This window comes from Cynoglossus semilaevis, chromosome 14 (genome assembly GCF_000523025.1).
Source record: "Cynoglossus semilaevis isolate Cse_v1.0 chromosome 14, Cse_v1.0, whole genome shotgun sequence".
NCBI classification, from domain to species: domain Eukaryota; kingdom Metazoa; phylum Chordata; class Actinopteri; order Pleuronectiformes; family Cynoglossidae; genus Cynoglossus; species Cynoglossus semilaevis.
In genome coordinates, this window is record NC_024320.1 from 11,532,661 (window position 1) to 11,550,436 (window position 17,776).

Consider the following 17,776-nt stretch of genomic DNA (forward strand, 5'->3'; position numbering starts at 1 on the left):
TTAATAAATGGACATTTAATCTATCATATTTTTTTTTATTTTTAACACTTTTCTTGATAGCCAAGTACGTAATTTTTTACGTAGTCAACGTACACATTTTTTTACGTAAACAAAAGACATTTGACGAGAGGGTGAAAGTCATCAAACACATCACAAAACACCTTTTATCCTTCGTATTTTTGAGCCTTACAGGAGACCGTCGATCTGTCACAACAAAGAGCCAAAAGGACAAAAAGTACAGATGTAACACTATGTATAAGTTTCACTGTAGCCTATTTCTGAGCTTTTAATGTGTAAATGTATGCAGACACACCACACGAAAATAATAGTGTAAGGAGAGTGCCAATAATACTCATTTTTAAAGCATGAAGGTGAACTGATGGTACCATTAAATTATTTAAAGAGGGTGGAACAGTAGATATTTTGGTGATACAACATAAAAGTCGACGTAAAAGACGCCGATCCTTGGGTGGCTATTTTTGGATAATGAACCAGCAAGAAACGTATATATCTCAGTCAATTTTTCTTTTAAAAATCAACAATTATTTCTGACTGGAGTAGTTATTTATTTCACATTAATTGTACCCTTGTCGTTTGCTGTTGAGTGACCCCTCCTGTCTTATAGACGATCTTGGTAGTTCTTAGCACGCAGCTTCTGTGTGTGACAACAGCTGAGGATGTGGTAAAACAACACGAATTTAAAAACTAACGGACAAGCAAATTTGTTCGGCATTGTGACGACAACCGTTCGGTATGGTATATCACCTTGTTATTTTAATCATAATCATAAAATAAGTCGTTGACAGCAGTATTTCGAGGTGTATTTAAGTGTTTTTGCTGTTGGATTTCTAACATGGCTGACGATGGCTTCATCTCTCTAAATATTGGGTTTATTCAAATGACAATTGAAAAGTGCGCAGCCCCTTACAATTTAAAACATGTTAAAATGAAAAATAAGAAATACTTTCCCTTCGCGTTTTTCGGTATCACTTTGGGTTTGAGCGTACATGCGTTATAAGCGCTGACAAGTGATAGATGTTAACCATCTGTTGTGTAGGTTTTTTTTCATTTGTTTTAATGACAGTTAACAGGAGTGACATCGATGGAGGAATAAGCCCCCAGTACTCATGGAAACCCAGAGGAAGAGGTGAGTCCTTTAGAATATAATATTTTCTTATAAAAGAAGAGGAAGGGATTAATTCATTGCTTCGCTCATTCCAAAGCCCCTTGGCTGAATGTGATCACCATGTGACGACAATGACTTAGCCCCGATCTCTGGCTTTATCTTGAGCTTGGGACTAAAATCTTAGGGTTCATTTTCATAATTTTTCTAAACTTGTTTAATTTATTCATCACCACAGTTTTTTGCTCTGGATGCACATTTGCAGCTTGATAGTGGTACAGTTTATTCCTACAGTCCATGTTTTAGTGGGGGATACGTTGTTCTTTGTTTTCCATTGTTCTTTCTTTGAATATTTTTAACATTTTGTCACTTTATCGAGGCATATTGTGTGTGCACCAATACACTTCCCCATGTAAAGATTTGTGTCATGTACTCTGTACTGCAGGGCTCAGAGTAGGGTAGATCATAAGCATCTAAAATATGTGGCCCGTGGGCCCACTGAACCCCACGATTCGGCCCACGACTGGATTCCAAATTAAACATGAAATAATAATGTTAGACAAAAATATGATACTCTTTCATTTTAATTGAGTGTTCAGCCCAGAGGAAGAAAAATCTGGCCATCTGACAAACTTAGTTGGTGACCCCAGATATAAAGTATGTTCAGTTTATATGACTTAATATATATTTAAACTTTTTTAATGTAGGTAGATCATTTTAGTCTGGTCATTTGAATCGTAGCTCCCAGGCCCGAAAAGTGTGAACACCCCTGCTGTATGGATATACAAAGATGTACTGTATTGTCCAATGATTCATTGTGATATCATTATAGCAGCAGCTCTGCTAAGATTGACTGTTTTTGAGAGAATCACAGTATTCCTTCTCAGGAATTGATGAAGCAGCTCAGTCATTCTGCTGAAGTTCTTTAGTAAATTAATATTAGCTTAGAGTCACTGTCATGTTGAAGAACAAAACCGTTTTTGTTGCTGACTATTTGAGGCTGTCATTTTCACTCTTCTCAGATCTTCTTTACCTTCTTCTTCCATCTTTCCACTCTGTCAGCATTAGGCTATGTTCCATTAGTCTCATAAATGTAAAGTGGTGGTGCTAAGTAACATTAGCGTTATTCAAAACCTTCAGTTACATTATGTGTTATCTGTCAGCATAACAGCACTAAGCTGTGGCTGAGAAACACGACATATTTTGTGTTGTGGCCATAACAGAACCACAGCAATGTGTCTTAAAGCAAATGTTTGAGGTTGACGACCCATTTTCTATTTCTTTCTTAAGTTTAAAGTTTGTTTGTTCAATAAATTATTAAAGGAACTACTCTGCACAGTTTTGTCTTTGATCTAATCCTATGTGGGGGTTTCTTTTCCTTTCAAATGCTGATTTGTCTTTGTTGTCTGAGTTGCACTAACTTCACTGCGGTAATGATGTTTTTGAATAATTTTTTTCTCAGCTCTGGGGATGATAATGGAGGTGAACGTGGCTTAGTGCACACCTGGAAGGGCTACTCCTGCAGTGTCACCCCTGACAGGCTCCTCCTACCACGACCAGTCCTTCAAGTTGCTCTTGGTACACAGCATGGCGTTTTGCTGGTGGAAGGTAGTACTTTGTAAAATCTCTTCATTTCCATAAAAGCTGCTTGACATGCAGTTAAACTTTAGTTTCACAGTCAGAACAATGAAACAAATGCTTTAACAAATGGTTATCAGGTTAATTATATTTGTTACACATAAACAAATTTAGAAAATCACATCATCATCACACTCTCAATCACAAGCTGTAAAGGCTGTCAAAAGGTCATGTAAGTAATTTTGTAGGAGGTTCCATAATTATTTGTGTACTGGAGCATGCAAGTAGTTGTCAAAGGTCACCACTTTGTGCTGAATTTCATAAAATGTATGAAAAAACTTTTCTTCTTCACAATACTGCATACATTTAAAAGCAAATTTTATAAATATTTGTTGGCTTTTTAACTTTGCTAAATTTGCTAGGAATTGGTACACCATTAGACAAATAAAGGACATCTTATCTTAATCATTAAGCTAACACTTAGCCTGTGTTCACTTTAAGCACATTAACAATTTCTCCATTCACATTTCTCCTGTTTCAGGTGGACAGGTGTACAGTTTTGGAGAACTGCCGTGGAAGCAGAATCAAGTCTCAGCAGGACCCAGCCTCGAGACCTCCCTCTGTGGCCAGAGAGTAGTGGCTGTCGCAGCAGGAAGTTTCCACTGTGGTGCCGTGACAGAAGATGGCGGCATCCACATGTGGGGGGACAATGGTGCAGGACAGTGTGGCCTGTTGGGTCTCAATACTGTCTCCAATCCTACTCCAGTGGCTCTGTTGGACTCAGACACCGGCCCCTCCCAGTCTGTTCCTGTCATAGAGCTTGCCTGCGGGGAGCAGCACACCCTGGCCCTGTCTGTCCACCAAGAGGTGTGGGCTTGGGGCAGTGGGTGCCAGCTGGGCCTCGGCGCAACAACGTATCCTGTGTGGAAACCACAAAAGGTTGAACAATTGGTGGGGCGTTGTGTACTTCAGGTGGCCTGCGGGGCCTCACACAGCCTGGCTCTGGTGAGATGCCTGGGCCCTCAGGACAACAGACGCCCTCCAGTGGACAAGTGCAAACAGTGTAACCAGCTGCTGTACACTATGACAGATAAAGAGGACCACGTCATCATCTCAGATGGACATTGTTGCCCCGTTGCTCAGGAAGTGACTGAGGAGGAAGGTAAATTGGAGGCACTTGGCTCTGGACATAGACTCAAAACATCTCCATCTGAGCCCATCCTCCCCTCCCAGACGTCCACATTAACCTCTGACTCCTCAGCCCGTGATGGAAATGCCGAGCCCTCGAACTCTAACCCCATTCAGAAAGAATCGGCCCTAGCTAACGGAGTGGTGCCGTGCACTGACTCTTGCCATACGGCTGAGACCAATGGCAGCAGTGGTGCTGTATCACTGGTGAAGAATTCACTCTACCCAGATGAGCAGGCTGTCAAAGACTACCTGAAGAAACTGACAGACAACTCTCAGACTGAAGCAAAGTCCCCTGCTGGAGGACTGCACAGTCTGCTGGTGAGATTTACTACACAGTACTCAGCGGCCACAGAGGAGCTCATATTTAAGAAAGGTTTTATCCACAGGTTTTTATAAAGCCCAATTCCCTTGTTCTCAGGATTTTGCATAAAATGTAAATAAAGAGAGAATACAGTTATGTTAAAATGCCTCAAAACCCTAATTCAATTCAGTATGTTCCAAAACTATAGAAATACTAATTATTACCTTTTTACATATATTCACACTTTTTGTAATTTTGAAGCCTGCAACACAAACTGTAATATCTACAGACAATAGAAAGTTATTAACAGAACAGCTTACCCCATTTATAAAATAAACTAATTTGTTTTAGTTAAAAACTTTTTTTTGGTTAGAAATGTGTCAGATACTTTACCTCAATAAAATTCCAAATTAGACACATTATTTTGTTGATGTATATGTAAACCTAGAGTTATCTATGCAAATATGCTAATGTGTTGAAAAAACAAACACTTTTGATGTGGGGTAAACCTGGACTGGTCAGACATAACAGATTTTCCCACATACTGTACATTTGAGAAACTCAGAAACGTCAGCTTTGTTAAAGTAAATTATTTTATTATTATTGTTCAATTATTGTTAAACAATTTCTTTGTTTCTTTTTTAGTCTTCAGCTGGAGGCTTTGGTTCTACCTCCAGCTCCGCTCTCAACAACCTGGTGGCCTCATGCGCCACTGCAGTGGGAGAAAGAGTTGTTTCCACCTATGAGTCCCTCTCCCTTAAAAAGATGATGAACTACCTCCCCTCTGGGGTGTCTAGGCCGGTCGGATTCACCGGTTCCATTCCAGTGGTGGGTGACAACACTATTGAACGTGTCCACCAAGAGGACTTCATGCAGGGCAAGAAGAGTTCCAGCACAGGTGACATCCGTGAGGAGGAGGCTGAGAGTGCACAGCGCCGCCTGTCACTGCCGGGACTCCTGTCACAGGGTAGATACGCTGTTCACCTCTTATCATCCTCCTATACTTTGCTGCGTAAGTACGACTTGCGCGTATACAGTTTAACGTCATTGTGTGTGGTTGCTCTGGGTATTTTGTCTTTTTGCTCCAAATTTACGTCATTGTTGTGTTTTGTTGACTTTTTGACTGTCTAATGACAGAATTCAGCTCTTGCAAACACATTTCTTTAAGTCTTCTCTGTACCAGTGGATGTATTAGAGGATACACATGTGCAGATAAACATATCTGTATATGTACATACAGATATATTTATATATGTAAAACATTTTTGTTTGTTTTTCTTTTGTAAATTTCAGTTTCCCCACGGCTGCTTAGAAAAATCGGTCGCTCTAGGATGCGTGCTGGTGCACTCACCCCACTAGGAGGAGCAGTCCCAGAGGCCCAGGAGATGCTACCGACCCTGCAGACAGAGGTGTGGAGCTGGGGCCAAGGAGAACATGGACAGCTGGGACATGGAGATAACCTGGGCCGGTAGGACACAAATTGTTGGATGTTTAGATAAAACCACCCAGACTCTGGTCACCAGTTTTCAGCTCTATATTTTGTATGGTGAACCACTGTACTTACTGACTCTGTGTTGTGTGTCCACTTATCATAATAAAAGAAAGAGCTGCATCCCACAAGGGTGCTTACATTCACGGCCACTCCCACCTGTTCTCACCTTATCTTCACCAAGATCAAATATCAAAATAGACTCAGAATTTAACATAGATTGTTTAACATTATGTGCATGTGTCTATGCAGTTCACAGCCTCTGTGCATCAAGAGCCTAAACAGTAAGGAGGTGGTGCGAGTGACGGCTGGTGCTCACCATTCACTGGCTCTGACCGCTCAGTCTCAGGTCAGTTGACAGCTTCATATACAGTATATATTGAAGCTAACCATTTCAGATCTGCTCTCTTAAAGGTTTTACATTTGGAAAATTGTCTCATTTCTTTTCTTATAGAAGTTTTATTTAATGCATTTCACATTTGGATGAACATCTCACCAAAGATTTAAGTTTTCAATAGATTTCTAAGAATTTTCTTATGACACATGTTTGATGATGAGTGATGTTTAAAATTATCATTATTTTTGCCAGTAATAATTTAAAATGTATCATTATAAAATGCTTAATCTCTCTGTATTTTGTCTTCCAGATGTATTCATGGGGCAACAACAGCTCCGGTCAGCTCGGACACATGGAGTCACCCACCACGTTCCCTCACCTTGCAAAGGTAGAGGACTTTTATTTCACACACAAATTAAACTCCATCATTTGGTCATCGAATCTTTTATCCCGTTTTTGGTCCAGTTGTCCGAAGGTATTCGTGTGTGGGACGCCAGTGCTGGAATGAAGCACACCCTCCTGCTCGCAGATGGCGACTGCATCCAGCCTATCATTTACTACAGCGGCCAGCAGGTGAAAGATGGAGAGGAGGAGGAAGGAGAGGCCAGGGAGGTGAGTCAACAAGAGGAAGGAGATGAAGAGCAGGAGCGAGCCAGAGGTTTCACACCGCAGCCCGTACTTCTTCCTTTCTGCATGAATGTAAGTATCAATTTCATTTTCTTTTTTTAGGGCTGAATTTATGGGAAACCAATTGTAATGTTTGCTATAAATTGCATCCTCCAGCTGGGTTACGTCAGCAATGTGTTTGCTGGTGGTCGCCTATGTGTGGCGCTCTCTGACAGGAATGTTATGGGCTTCATTGCTACTCTCCATGAGCTGGCTGCAGCTGAGAGGAAGTTCTACTGTAAGCTGAGTAGCATCAAAACACAGATAATACGCCCCCTGCTGGGTCTAGGTAAGGGTGCCACAAAGGGAAAATAAAACAGAAGGCATAATAGAACATGTAAAACGTGTTGAATTTCACATTTGCTTTTTCTTCTTTTGTTCTGTTTGTGCATCTGTCGTTCTCCAGAATCTTTGTGCTCAGCTCTTGGTCCAGTGATCTTCGGCCTCCTGCAGGCGCTGGTGAGCCGTTTCAGCCTCCTGAGTCACCTGTCAGGGCAGCATGCCGCTAGCCTGACAGCCAACCTGCGCCGTGGGCGAGATGTAAAAAATCTGCTCATCCTTGACTACACCAGCATCTTCCTGGAGTCATACAATGAGTAGGTCATCAGTACTGTGACATAACAATTACTGTTTACAAGACAGTGATCTGATTTCCTTCTCGACTCCTTTCTGTTCATCCAGATACTGCAGCTCTCTGGGAAACTTCCAAGTGGTGGGAGGGGCTCAAGCCTTGGCCAAACCCTCACTGTGAGTGCACAAAAACAAAAATTGGCATATAGCTCCCCTTTTCTTTTTGGCAAAACATTTGTCCTCAATGTTTTCCTCAAATCTTGGAGAAATGAACAGTTTGTTCTTAACTGGAAACACATTATACAGCTGTAACTTCATACATATTTCAACTGTAGAGACGTCTTTGGAAAGAGTCCTGAGCTGCTGCAGAAGCTTTCTGAGTGCAGCGAGGAGAACGCTGCCGTGGCCGACCTCCTGTTGGCGCTATTCTACCTCCCTACTCACCACCTTAATGAATACAGTCGACTGCTTCTAAAACTGGGCACCTGCTTTGAAGTGGTAGGTCAAAAGAAAAGACAAAATCAACCTCTAAATAACAGAAGAGTCTTGACGTTCCTGCATGTATCACCATTTTAAACAATTAAAACCAACATAATCTGACCACACGTAAGTAACTCCAGTGTTTTCTCAGTTCTCGAGTGACTACCAGAAGCTACAGGAGAGCTGCTCTAAGTTTGAAGCCTTGGCTCTGCAGCTGAAGAGGACACGAAAAGAGGCCGAATACACATTTCACTTCTGGAAGAGCTTCCCTGGCAAAATGACGGTGAATTGCTGCCTGCATTCCTTTATAACTTGCGCCTTGTACTCTGTCCTGAGGGCCGGGAGGTGATGGTCATGTGATGTTGCATGTCCCTGAATGTTGTGTCTGTGTGTTGTCAGGATTCCCTGAGGAAGCCTCACCGTAGGCTCATCTGTGAGAGCAGCAACAAGGCTCTGACGCTGCAGAACGCCGGGAGGTTTTCTGTCAACTGGTTCATCCTTTTCAACGACGCCTTGATCCACGCACAGGTCAGGCCACACACACACTCTTTACTTTACTTCTTTATGGGTTCTGTCACTATTATTTTTTTCTTTGCTGTTAACATGGAATGTTTCAAGCATTTGTGTGTGTGTGCTTGCCTTCGTGCTGTCAGGGCGTGGCACCTCATAAAAACTTCGTAAGTATGCAATCAGATGCAAATGTCTGCAAAACAACCCCCTCCCCCGACACTTTGTCCCTGTTTTCTTTTCACTCTGTGTGTGTGTGTGTTTGTGAAATGAGAGTACAGTTGGAGCAGATTCAAATTAAGGCCCCATAAGTATTTATTTATTTATTGACTATATTATAATGGAATCTAATTTAATTTCTAGACATTTAAATTAGACCAAAGTGTCCAACCATTTCTGCAGCAACATGAAGTGATTGTACCTTTGGTGGATGCTCCTTTCACACCCAATGTCAACACACCAAAGTGTTGACAGTTAACCTCCTAGAATATTTCTTGTAAGACTCTGTTCACTTTCTCTCTCTCTCAAACTTGGTTGAATTTACAAAATAGTTTACATTGAACAAATCAGAATCAAAATACTAAAATACTAAAAATTAATGGTTGGAATATAATTGCCGTTGTGCATATTTGAGTCACCCTCCCAGTTGTGCGATCCACCACTCACCTTTAACTCATTGACTTGTGGTATTAACTGTCTATCCTGAGCGATCCAGTCACACGTGAAAATCTTCTTAGACTACAGTAACTGATGAAACACTGATGGAACATTTGGACCAATCCTGACTGTGCATGAAGTAACATGTCCTCAGGACAGATGCAGGACTGCCTCATCAGCTGACGTCCTCTGTTCCACCATAATTACACAGTAGTTCACACTCATCAGCTCTTACACCAGCACAATATCAACTCTGTTCTACTCACAATTTAGTTTTTCTCTGAAGGATAACTTCTAAAGGTTTCACAGTAATGAGGAGTCCTGCCCTTTTCTCAGCGATTGCACACACATCACAGACACACATTTACAGTAAAACCTGTTCTGCTCATGCAAACTACAACCCAGGAAAGATAAATCTAGCAGAGTGCTTTTGAACCCTGCGTTGCAACCCTTGTGGGGTCATCTGGTATTCAAATTGGTGTCATTTGAAATGTATAGCAATTGATAGAAAAATTACTGATAAAATTATTTTTCAATTAATTATTATTGTAATAATTACTATTATTAAAATTATTTTCATTAACTTCAAACAATGGTATTCTTTCAATTTCATGACCATAAATCAAATTCAAATAAAATGCAGCATATAAAAATATCTGGGCTTCGTCCTGATTGACGGTTCCGCTCACATGACTGCCCAAGTGATAGCTTGTTATGTCTCAAGGGTCTCCAGAAATTAGTGATGTCAAAATGGAGCTTTGTACCTAACACTGCCCACTTGTGGTTGAATAGTGCAGAATATGTTCGTATTCATAATACTTATACAAATTAAATAAAGCCATGAAGCAAATGTGCTGCACTTGATTTACTCCAGGCATTTTCTTGTCAATAATTGAGGAACTGATTAGTTATTAAATAAACCTCAGCTTTCCATTAACACACACTAATGTGTTTTTATGGTATTCTGGATCTTCTGTGTGTGTTTTTGCTTCTCAGTCTTATTTGTCTTTTTCTCCTCTGTCTCATTTATCTCCCCCATCATGCCATCCCCCCTTCAGCTCTCCCTGTTTCCATACCTTTTCTCTTAAATCATTTATCCTTCTCCTCCGTTTTTCTCATTCAGTTCTCTACACATCACATCTTCCCGTTAACCACTCTGTGGGTGGAGCCTACTCCAGAGGAGAACACTGGCATGTGAGTTTCACTTTACAAGAACAATTTTGTTCAAACAATCTATTTTGTTCTAGTCGGTTTCCACACAGGAGTCTAGTGAAAACAAAGTTCCTGTGAGTATTCATGAACTTCATGTGTTTGTGTCTATAGACATGGTTTAAAAGTGATCACACCGGAGGAGACCTTTACCCTGCTGGCCTCCTCACCCATGGAGAAGGTATGCCTCCTTTGATACCACTGACACATTAATGGTGCAGTCTGTAACATTTAAGGAGAAGTGTACTCTATAATTGAATTAATTGTCAAAAAGGTTACATAATGTAGTGGGTCTGGACTGTAGTCCTTACTCTTATGCTGCAGGGTGCAATGGACCAGGTTTTTTAAACAAAAACTGTTGTTGTACACTAATTTACTGTTTCATGAAATACTTATTATTTACTCATATCAGTTTGTGTTTTTCCTACTTATTACAACAGTCAGTTGATTGTTTTCTTTTCCTTTGGCTAGGCCAAGTGGCTTCGCTCCATCAACCAGGCTGTGGACCAGGCTCTGAGTGGGCAGACTGAGCAGGACAGCTCAGCTTCTGGACTGAAGTCGGAGCCTCCAGTCTCCAGGACAGCATCCTACACGTTTTATAAAGATGGTCGTTTGAAAGAGGCCACATACGAAGGTCACTGGCTCGCAGGCAAACCAAACGGCAGGTATGACTCACACAGTCTGTCTTTTCATCACTTTCCTAAAAGATTAAAGTTGAGAATAAACTGTGAGGGATAACAACTGTCCTTCTCAGGGGAGTGTTAAAATGGCCAGATGGGCGGATTTACACAGGGGAGTTCAAAAACGGACATGAAGATGGGTGAGTGTCCTGCTGTGACTTTTAAAAAGATCTAAAATTTCTAGATTGTATTGCCTTTTTTAATTCTGCCTTTGTTTGTGTAGCTTTGGTGAATTCATTGCTACCAATAAAACGCTCAACAAAAAAGATCACTATGAAGGTCAATGGAAAGAAGGCAAGATGCATGGCCTGGGCACATACAGGTCAGCATGTACAGTAGAAAGTACACTTTTGTTACAGTCTCAGTGTGGAACAAAAATCTGTTTTACAACTGGAAAGTATAAATTCATATTGTTGTAACTTCTGCAGGTACGCCAACGGTGAAATTTATGACGGTTCCTTCCAGGACGGGATGCGTCACGGCCACGGCATGCAGCGCACCGGCAAGCTTAACACTTCCTGTCCCAGTGTCTTCATCGGACAGTGGCTGCAGGACAAGAAGACTGGATATGGAGTTTTTGACGATATCACAAAGTACGCTTGCCATTACTGTCAAAAGGTGTATTCTCAGTCAGTTAATATCAGTTTATCAACAGAATATCAATATCTAGCATATTTCTAACGCATCTGTGCAGGTTATAAGTAGAACCTGCTTGTTATGAAATTTTTATTTTACATGCTTTACACTCGCCTTGTTATTATTAGCTACAGAAATTCATCCAAAATTGTTGTACTTTTACGACAGCATGGTGTCACAGTGTGTACAGTGTGGTGGCTGTTTTTGTCTCATCCTTTTCTCTATCCTTCTGTCCACATGCTGTCTTCCATACACATGCACTGTGAAACTAGAGACCTAACAGTTCCAAGTCTCTGACAGGAACCAGCTCCCATTGTTCTTGGACCAATTGTTCCAGGCACTCTGAGCTGTTTAGTTGGCCTCTGACCAATGATAGATTTACAGTTCTTCGTCTGTTTGCTTCCCAGAGGAGAGAAACACATGGGAACATGGCAGGACAACCTGCGACAGGGCACCGGTGTGGTCGTCACTCAGTTTGGATTGTACTATGAAGGAGCGTTCAAAGATAATAAGATGATGGTGAGATCGTCCGCCCTAGCAGAATGTCAACAAAAAAGGAAAAGAGAAAAATGTAAATAACATTGCAGCTGCTTGTGTTTTTAGGGAACTGGGATCCTTCTGTCAGAGGATGATACAACATTCGAAGGAGAATTTTCTGATGACTGGACCCTTAATGGGAAGGTATACAGTATATCACACATTACAAGTGGCCTGAAGTTCAATGGCAGAAGGTCTCACTAAGTGATGAGTAGGAGAGATTTGATATTGATGGAGTCAGAGGAGGAGGCTCTGGCCTCTAGGTTCAGAGCTGCACTTTAGTTAGTGATATTAAGGACCTGGATAAAACATTTCTTGGTTTTCACCAAATCTACTAAAGTGCAGAGTTTTAGTAAATCTCTGTCGTTTGTCTTTTCTCAGGGTGTGCTGACCATGGCCAACGGTGACTACCTGGAGGGCTCCTTTGGAGGTGAATGGGGCTCTGGTCTTAAGGTGACGGGATCCTACTTTAAACCACACCTGTTTGACACAGACAAGGAGAAGAACGCTGCTGTGTAAGACAAACGATTAAACAGTTTTTCCAAATACTGGTTAATATTGTGGCACTGTTGAATATTTCTGTCTATAATTTGGCAATATTTAAATTTACTGTGAAATATTTGATTCTGTGGTGTGTTATCAAGCACAAGTGAACTAAACCTTTTGCTAAAAATTTACACCTAGCACAGTATATATCAGGAATTAGGATTATTTTGCTTATTATTTTCTTTTTTTTTTTTTTTTTAAATACAGGAAGCTGGGGCGTCTGTGTGTCTGTGCAGAGGACAAGTGGCAGGCAGTGTTCAAGGAGTGCTGGACTCAGCTTGGCTGTGAGGCACCAGGCCAGGGAGAAACCTGCAAAGCTTGGGAGAACATCACAGTGACCCTCACCACCAGCCGACAGCAGATGCAGGAGAGGTGAATGACTGTTTTGATCATTGTTTAACTTTGTCATTTTCTGTCATTCTTCGTTATTTGTGTTTTTTGTTCCAGTCCAGAGAATTTTTCCAAGACTCACAGCAAAACTCTGGAGAGTCTGGAGGTTATCCCACAACAAGTGGGGCCCATCACTATGGAAAGATACGATACCGTCCGACTCTACCTCATCAAAGTGAGTGCCAACTTTGTCTGACGTCTACGTACTGAACACTGATCGCAGAAGTCATTGAAACTTTTCTCTCCTCAGGCATGTGACACCCCCCTTCATCCCCTGGGCCGTCTGGTGGAGAACCTGGTTGCAGTCTACAGGATGACCTACGTCGGCGTTGGTGCCAACCGCCGTCTTCTACTACAGGCCGTCAACGAGATCAAGTCTTATCTCAACCGTATTTTCCAGATTGTCAGGTAACTTGACAGGAGTCACAGTTAACTTTTTAACCAGGGAGGTAATAATTTGGACTAAACTCACTCTCTCAACTCGTCAATAGCTTGACTCTGCTGTTAGGCCATGCTCTTTATTTAAACATGACATTGCATGACACCATTACTGTACATAATTCTTTTAAAAATATGATCCTGTCACAGTTCATTCATTTTGTCCGTTACATCAAAGTGATGATGAAAATCCTTAGCATCGCTGACAGGGTTAGATGAGCTAAGCACTTTAACCCATGGGTTTTAAAAACTGTGGTTGCGGTTTTACAATAAAAAGAGCGCCACCCAGTGTTTGAGACACTTTAGAATGTGTATTATTCAGAATACGGTAATATACCAAGAAGACTACCAGACTATTTTCATGTTTCCACCAATATTGTCAATGCAGTTATCTTGTCATTCTTAACTTGTTGCAGGTTTCTGTTCCCTGAACTACCAGCAGAGGGTGGCCTCATTCCAGATCCAACCCCAGTCCATCAGGTTCAGGAAGAGCCTGGCTCCACTGATGCACCACTGGACTCACCCAAACCTTGGTAAAACAGATTTACGTCTTTTAGAAGGTTTTAATTAGCCTTCACTTTCTGGATGATCATGTCAAACTCCTCATCTGTTTTTTTATTTTCATCCAGCCGAGTGGTGAGTAAATCTGCTCTGCTGCTTCCTGTCCTGCTGACTACCCCCCCCCACTCCACCCTCCACCCGCGAGACAAGGAGAAAGAAGACGGCGTGTATTGGGATTGTGTCCTTCGACTCAACAAGCAGGCTGACCTCGCCCTCCTCGCCTTCCTGGGCGTCCAGCAGTATGTTGCACTGGATCACGGTGGAAAAAATATAGCTTTTAATGTTAAACCTAGAGTAATCCCTCCTTTGTCCTCAGGAAGTTCTGGCCTGTTTCTGTTCCAGGATCTATTGGAGCAGCAGGAGAAAATCAACAGGTACATTTACTCACAACAACAAATATTGGTACTTAATCATGTTTTGCTTAAAATCTAAAATATTCTCCAAAAACCTTCAAAAATATTAGAGCATCGACAAACTGGACATTTTATTGTGAAAAACTCTTAGAGATAAACAAGCCATCTGGTGGTTGTACCTGTTTTTTCTCCAGGTTCTTTCTAACACCAAAGATGCCTGCTTTGCCTCTGCAGTAGAAACTCTACAGCAAATCAGGTACAACTTCTATTAAAATGTTCAACCACTGGATCACTCTATCGGTGCTTTAACATGGTTGAGTTCTTGACGTTGTGCTCTCTGTGCGTTTGCAGCACCACCTTCACACCTTCAGACAAGCTGCAGGTGATCCAGCTCACCTTTGAGGAGATCACGCAGGACGTCCAGTCACTGCTGAAGCGGGACTTCCTGTGGTCCATGGACGACCTCTTCCCTGTCTTTCTCTACGTCGTGCTGCGAGCTCGGTCAGCATCAGAAAAATGTTCCAAAATACTGACATCTAATAACTCAGAATACTTATCAGGATGTATGACTTCCCTGTTCCAGCATCAGGAACCTGGGCTCGGAGGTCAGCCTCATTGAAGACCTAATGGATCCGTGTGTCCAGCATGGAGAGCATGGAATCATGTTCACTACCCTTAAGGTAACGAAGAAATGCTCTTTAATTGGCCATTTAATTTAATTTGAAGGAAATTGTTCAACAAATCCAACAATTTTGAATCAAAGCATGATGAGACAACATCTAAAATGCTTTTTGAAGAATGCTTATATAAAACAAATTCAACAAGTCATCACGTTAACAGAGGTGGAACTACATGGTCACACTCATGTCTAACATCGATCACGTAACTCTCCATACGTCACTTCTGTAGCTTTTGCTAATGGAGAGAACACAGCAGTCAGTTGTTCTATCAACCTCCCATCAGAGGCTGGATTCTCTAGTTACTTTTTTACTTTACTTCACTTATTTTTTCCTTCTTTAATAAGAAGTATCATCTGCTTTATGAACCAAATACCATTATTATAGAGTTTTATACAAACCCTAAAGTTCTGGCTTTTTTTCTTCTTCACATTAAAACCATTCTGTATTATTCTAGTTCTAACTGTACTCTCATTATTTGCTCTCCTCTCCCTGCAGGCCTGTTATTACCAGATCCAACATGAGAAGATCACATAGTGAGACATGAATTGTCCTCAGTGATGTTCATCCTGCTGAGCCCACAACAGCTCTGGGAAGAGACAGGGTTGGTTATAACATACAGGAGCAGTGGCCTCTGTGAAATGGAAAACCATGTAAACAGATCGTAGGCAGCGCCACCTGCTGCTGTGCTGAAGGAGCAAGATCCTCTATTCCACATTGATGCGCTCTTATACTCATATCTCACGTCATGTCATGAAGGTACATGATTCTGTGCCGTCTTCCTGTTCATTTCATGTTTCATTTTCTAAATTGGTTGAAGTCAACGGACCTGACGTCTCCTCTGTTTGATACCAGACCTCATGTCCCACACGGAGTAGAAAGGTTTTTTTTTCCCCATTCGGTTACTGTAAATCCACATGAAGAATCAGGACTTGGACGCCACAGTTTTTCATGTTTTGCACCTTTAATCTGACCGAGCAGTTGTTCACTGCTGGTTCATTCCGGTTTAGTGTTGCACGGGATCCTGAGGTCCTATTAAGGGACACTTCCTGTTGACAAGTTACCAAAAAGTACTTGATCAGTTGACCTGATGTGGGTAGTTTCTCTGATTTGAGAAGAATGGTTTAGTTTATTGTGAATATAAATGTCGTTGATGTTTGATTTCTACATCACGCTGCCTACAGAGGAGCAGGTGACTGATGAGTGCAGCTCACAGGAGTGGATACTTTAAGCAGTTGTGTTCACCAGTCTTTGTCGTCCTCTGTTTATTGTCTAAACCTAAAAAATGTGACAAAAGGTGATTTATTTTTTTAATGTAGCTCCTGAGAACTGACACACCTCCTGACAGATGGAGTCGTTGCTGAGAAGTATCCCCCAAACAGCACCACATGCTGTAGAAGTATAGAGACTTGTACTGTAGCTCCAAGTTTTTACAGTTATGACACATTTGTTGTTGTTTAGTTTCAGCCTTTTTACATGTTATGGCTCTCAAACTGACTAGTCCTGAGCTTTATGGATTATTTAAGGAAATTGGAAACAACCAAAGATCTGTAAAGACTGAAAGAAAGTCTGTATTGGATTTTACATTTTAACACTACATCAAAACTCTGACAGTTCACACGGAACAGATATTCACTACAACTTGGTTCTGAAGATTATTTTCACTTGCAACTGTTTGATTTCACATTTTTCTAACACACACTTTTATGGCTTCGTCCATGATGTTTTCCTGTCTTTCGACAATCTGTTCCAGGTTTATGTGTCTATTAATGTGTCTCAAAGAGGTGCTTCCAACCTTTGTTTGAAGTCATGCTGAGACATTGTTACCTTGGAGAAAATCTCCAGTAATGGTCAAAGTGTGAGGAGACAATCAACAAGCTGAAACTCCCTGTGTCCTCAGATCAGTGTTCTGTAAAATCTTAAACCATTGTATCCTGATGAATGTTCTGCCACCGAAGGCTGCACTTAAATAGTGTTTATTGAATCTTCACTTGTGAAGTAAATATCTCAGAATGCCAGTATTGTAAACTTTACTTTTGCATCACGTTGCTCTTCTGTCTACATGTGAGGTCTGTTCCTGCGGAGACCAACATGTGCCTGAATCTGGAAGCAGTGAAGCAAAATTCTTCTCCCTCCATGAGTAATCAAAACAATTTGTTTGTGTTAATTATTAGAATCTGATCTCTTCTACCTTTTGTTGTCGACGTGACCAACCATTGAACCTCCTTCTAATACAGAGATGCTGCTGCTACTGCTCCACAGGGGGAAACATCAGTGTTTTATTTTTCACCCACTGATGCAGATGAGAAAAATGTTTCGACTGTAACTGACTCTAGTCACATGAACTCATGTCGCTAACATATTAGCCGTAGCTAATTTCCCTGCAGTCATGTCAGATTTAAGGTCGAAACTCTGTGACAACACTACAGTTTTCATCTGTTTACAATAAAAACTTTGTTTGTATTGTTTGCCTAAAAATAACTGACATTTTGGGTGTGTGTGTGTGTGTGTTTCTGCTCACGGACATGACGCACATGTATATCTGATACATGGAGGTTATTTGATGAAGGGCAATAAACTTTGAACTGCTGTTGAAGATGTCTCCTCATTTGCAGTTTTCCATTTTAAACATCACTATATTTCCAGCTGCTGTGTAGTAATCCTGCGGGGGGCGCTAATTTGCTGTTTTATCATTCAGGCATGTTATGGCTACAATGTTTGTGAAGTCTGAGACAGTTCTGTGCAAATAATTATAATTCAGTCTGTATGACCGTATCCTATTGGCAAGAAGAAAAAAAAACTTCAACGTCAATACGATCAAGTGACATTCCAGAAACTATATTTAGTTTT

General features: G+C 41.2%; 1 protein-coding gene across 5 annotated transcripts; it reads left to right on the forward strand.

Moving 5' to 3' along the window:
- Window positions 1-381: 381 nt before the first annotated feature.
- Window positions 382-17,522, forward strand: als2b (alsin Rho guanine nucleotide exchange factor ALS2 b). 5 transcript variants are annotated; one of them, XM_008325076.3, is made up of 35 exons: window positions 382-751; window positions 1,092-1,147; window positions 2,586-2,731; window positions 3,243-4,210; window positions 4,839-5,205; window positions 5,487-5,661; window positions 5,935-6,031; window positions 6,330-6,407; window positions 6,485-6,718; window positions 6,803-6,974; window positions 7,092-7,281; window positions 7,367-7,432; window positions 7,591-7,753; window positions 7,887-8,018; window positions 8,135-8,263; window positions 8,389-8,412; window positions 10,023-10,093; window positions 10,223-10,289; window positions 10,580-10,773; window positions 10,863-10,928; window positions 11,012-11,110; window positions 11,217-11,381; window positions 11,832-11,943; window positions 12,028-12,105; window positions 12,343-12,476; window positions 12,715-12,879; window positions 12,955-13,072; window positions 13,148-13,305; window positions 13,752-13,868; window positions 13,965-14,135; window positions 14,213-14,270; window positions 14,444-14,505; window positions 14,601-14,750; window positions 14,833-14,929; window positions 15,425-17,522. In XM_008325076.3, the coding sequence occupies exons 2-35, from the start codon at window positions 1,128-1,130 to the stop codon at window positions 15,461-15,463; spliced, it is 5,082 nt and encodes a 1,693-aa protein (XP_008323298.1). In that variant the 5' UTR covers window positions 382-751; window positions 1,092-1,127; the 3' UTR covers window positions 15,464-17,522. The 5 variants fall into 5 exon arrangements, with proteins under 5 accessions (XP_008323298.1, XP_008323297.1, XP_008323300.1 ...); XM_008325075.3 differs by having other exon boundaries at window positions 383-751; window positions 1,085-1,147; XM_008325078.3 differs by having other exon boundaries at window positions 383-751; window positions 1,085-1,147; window positions 4,839-5,160.
- The last annotated feature ends 254 nt before the right edge of the window (window positions 17,523-17,776 follow it).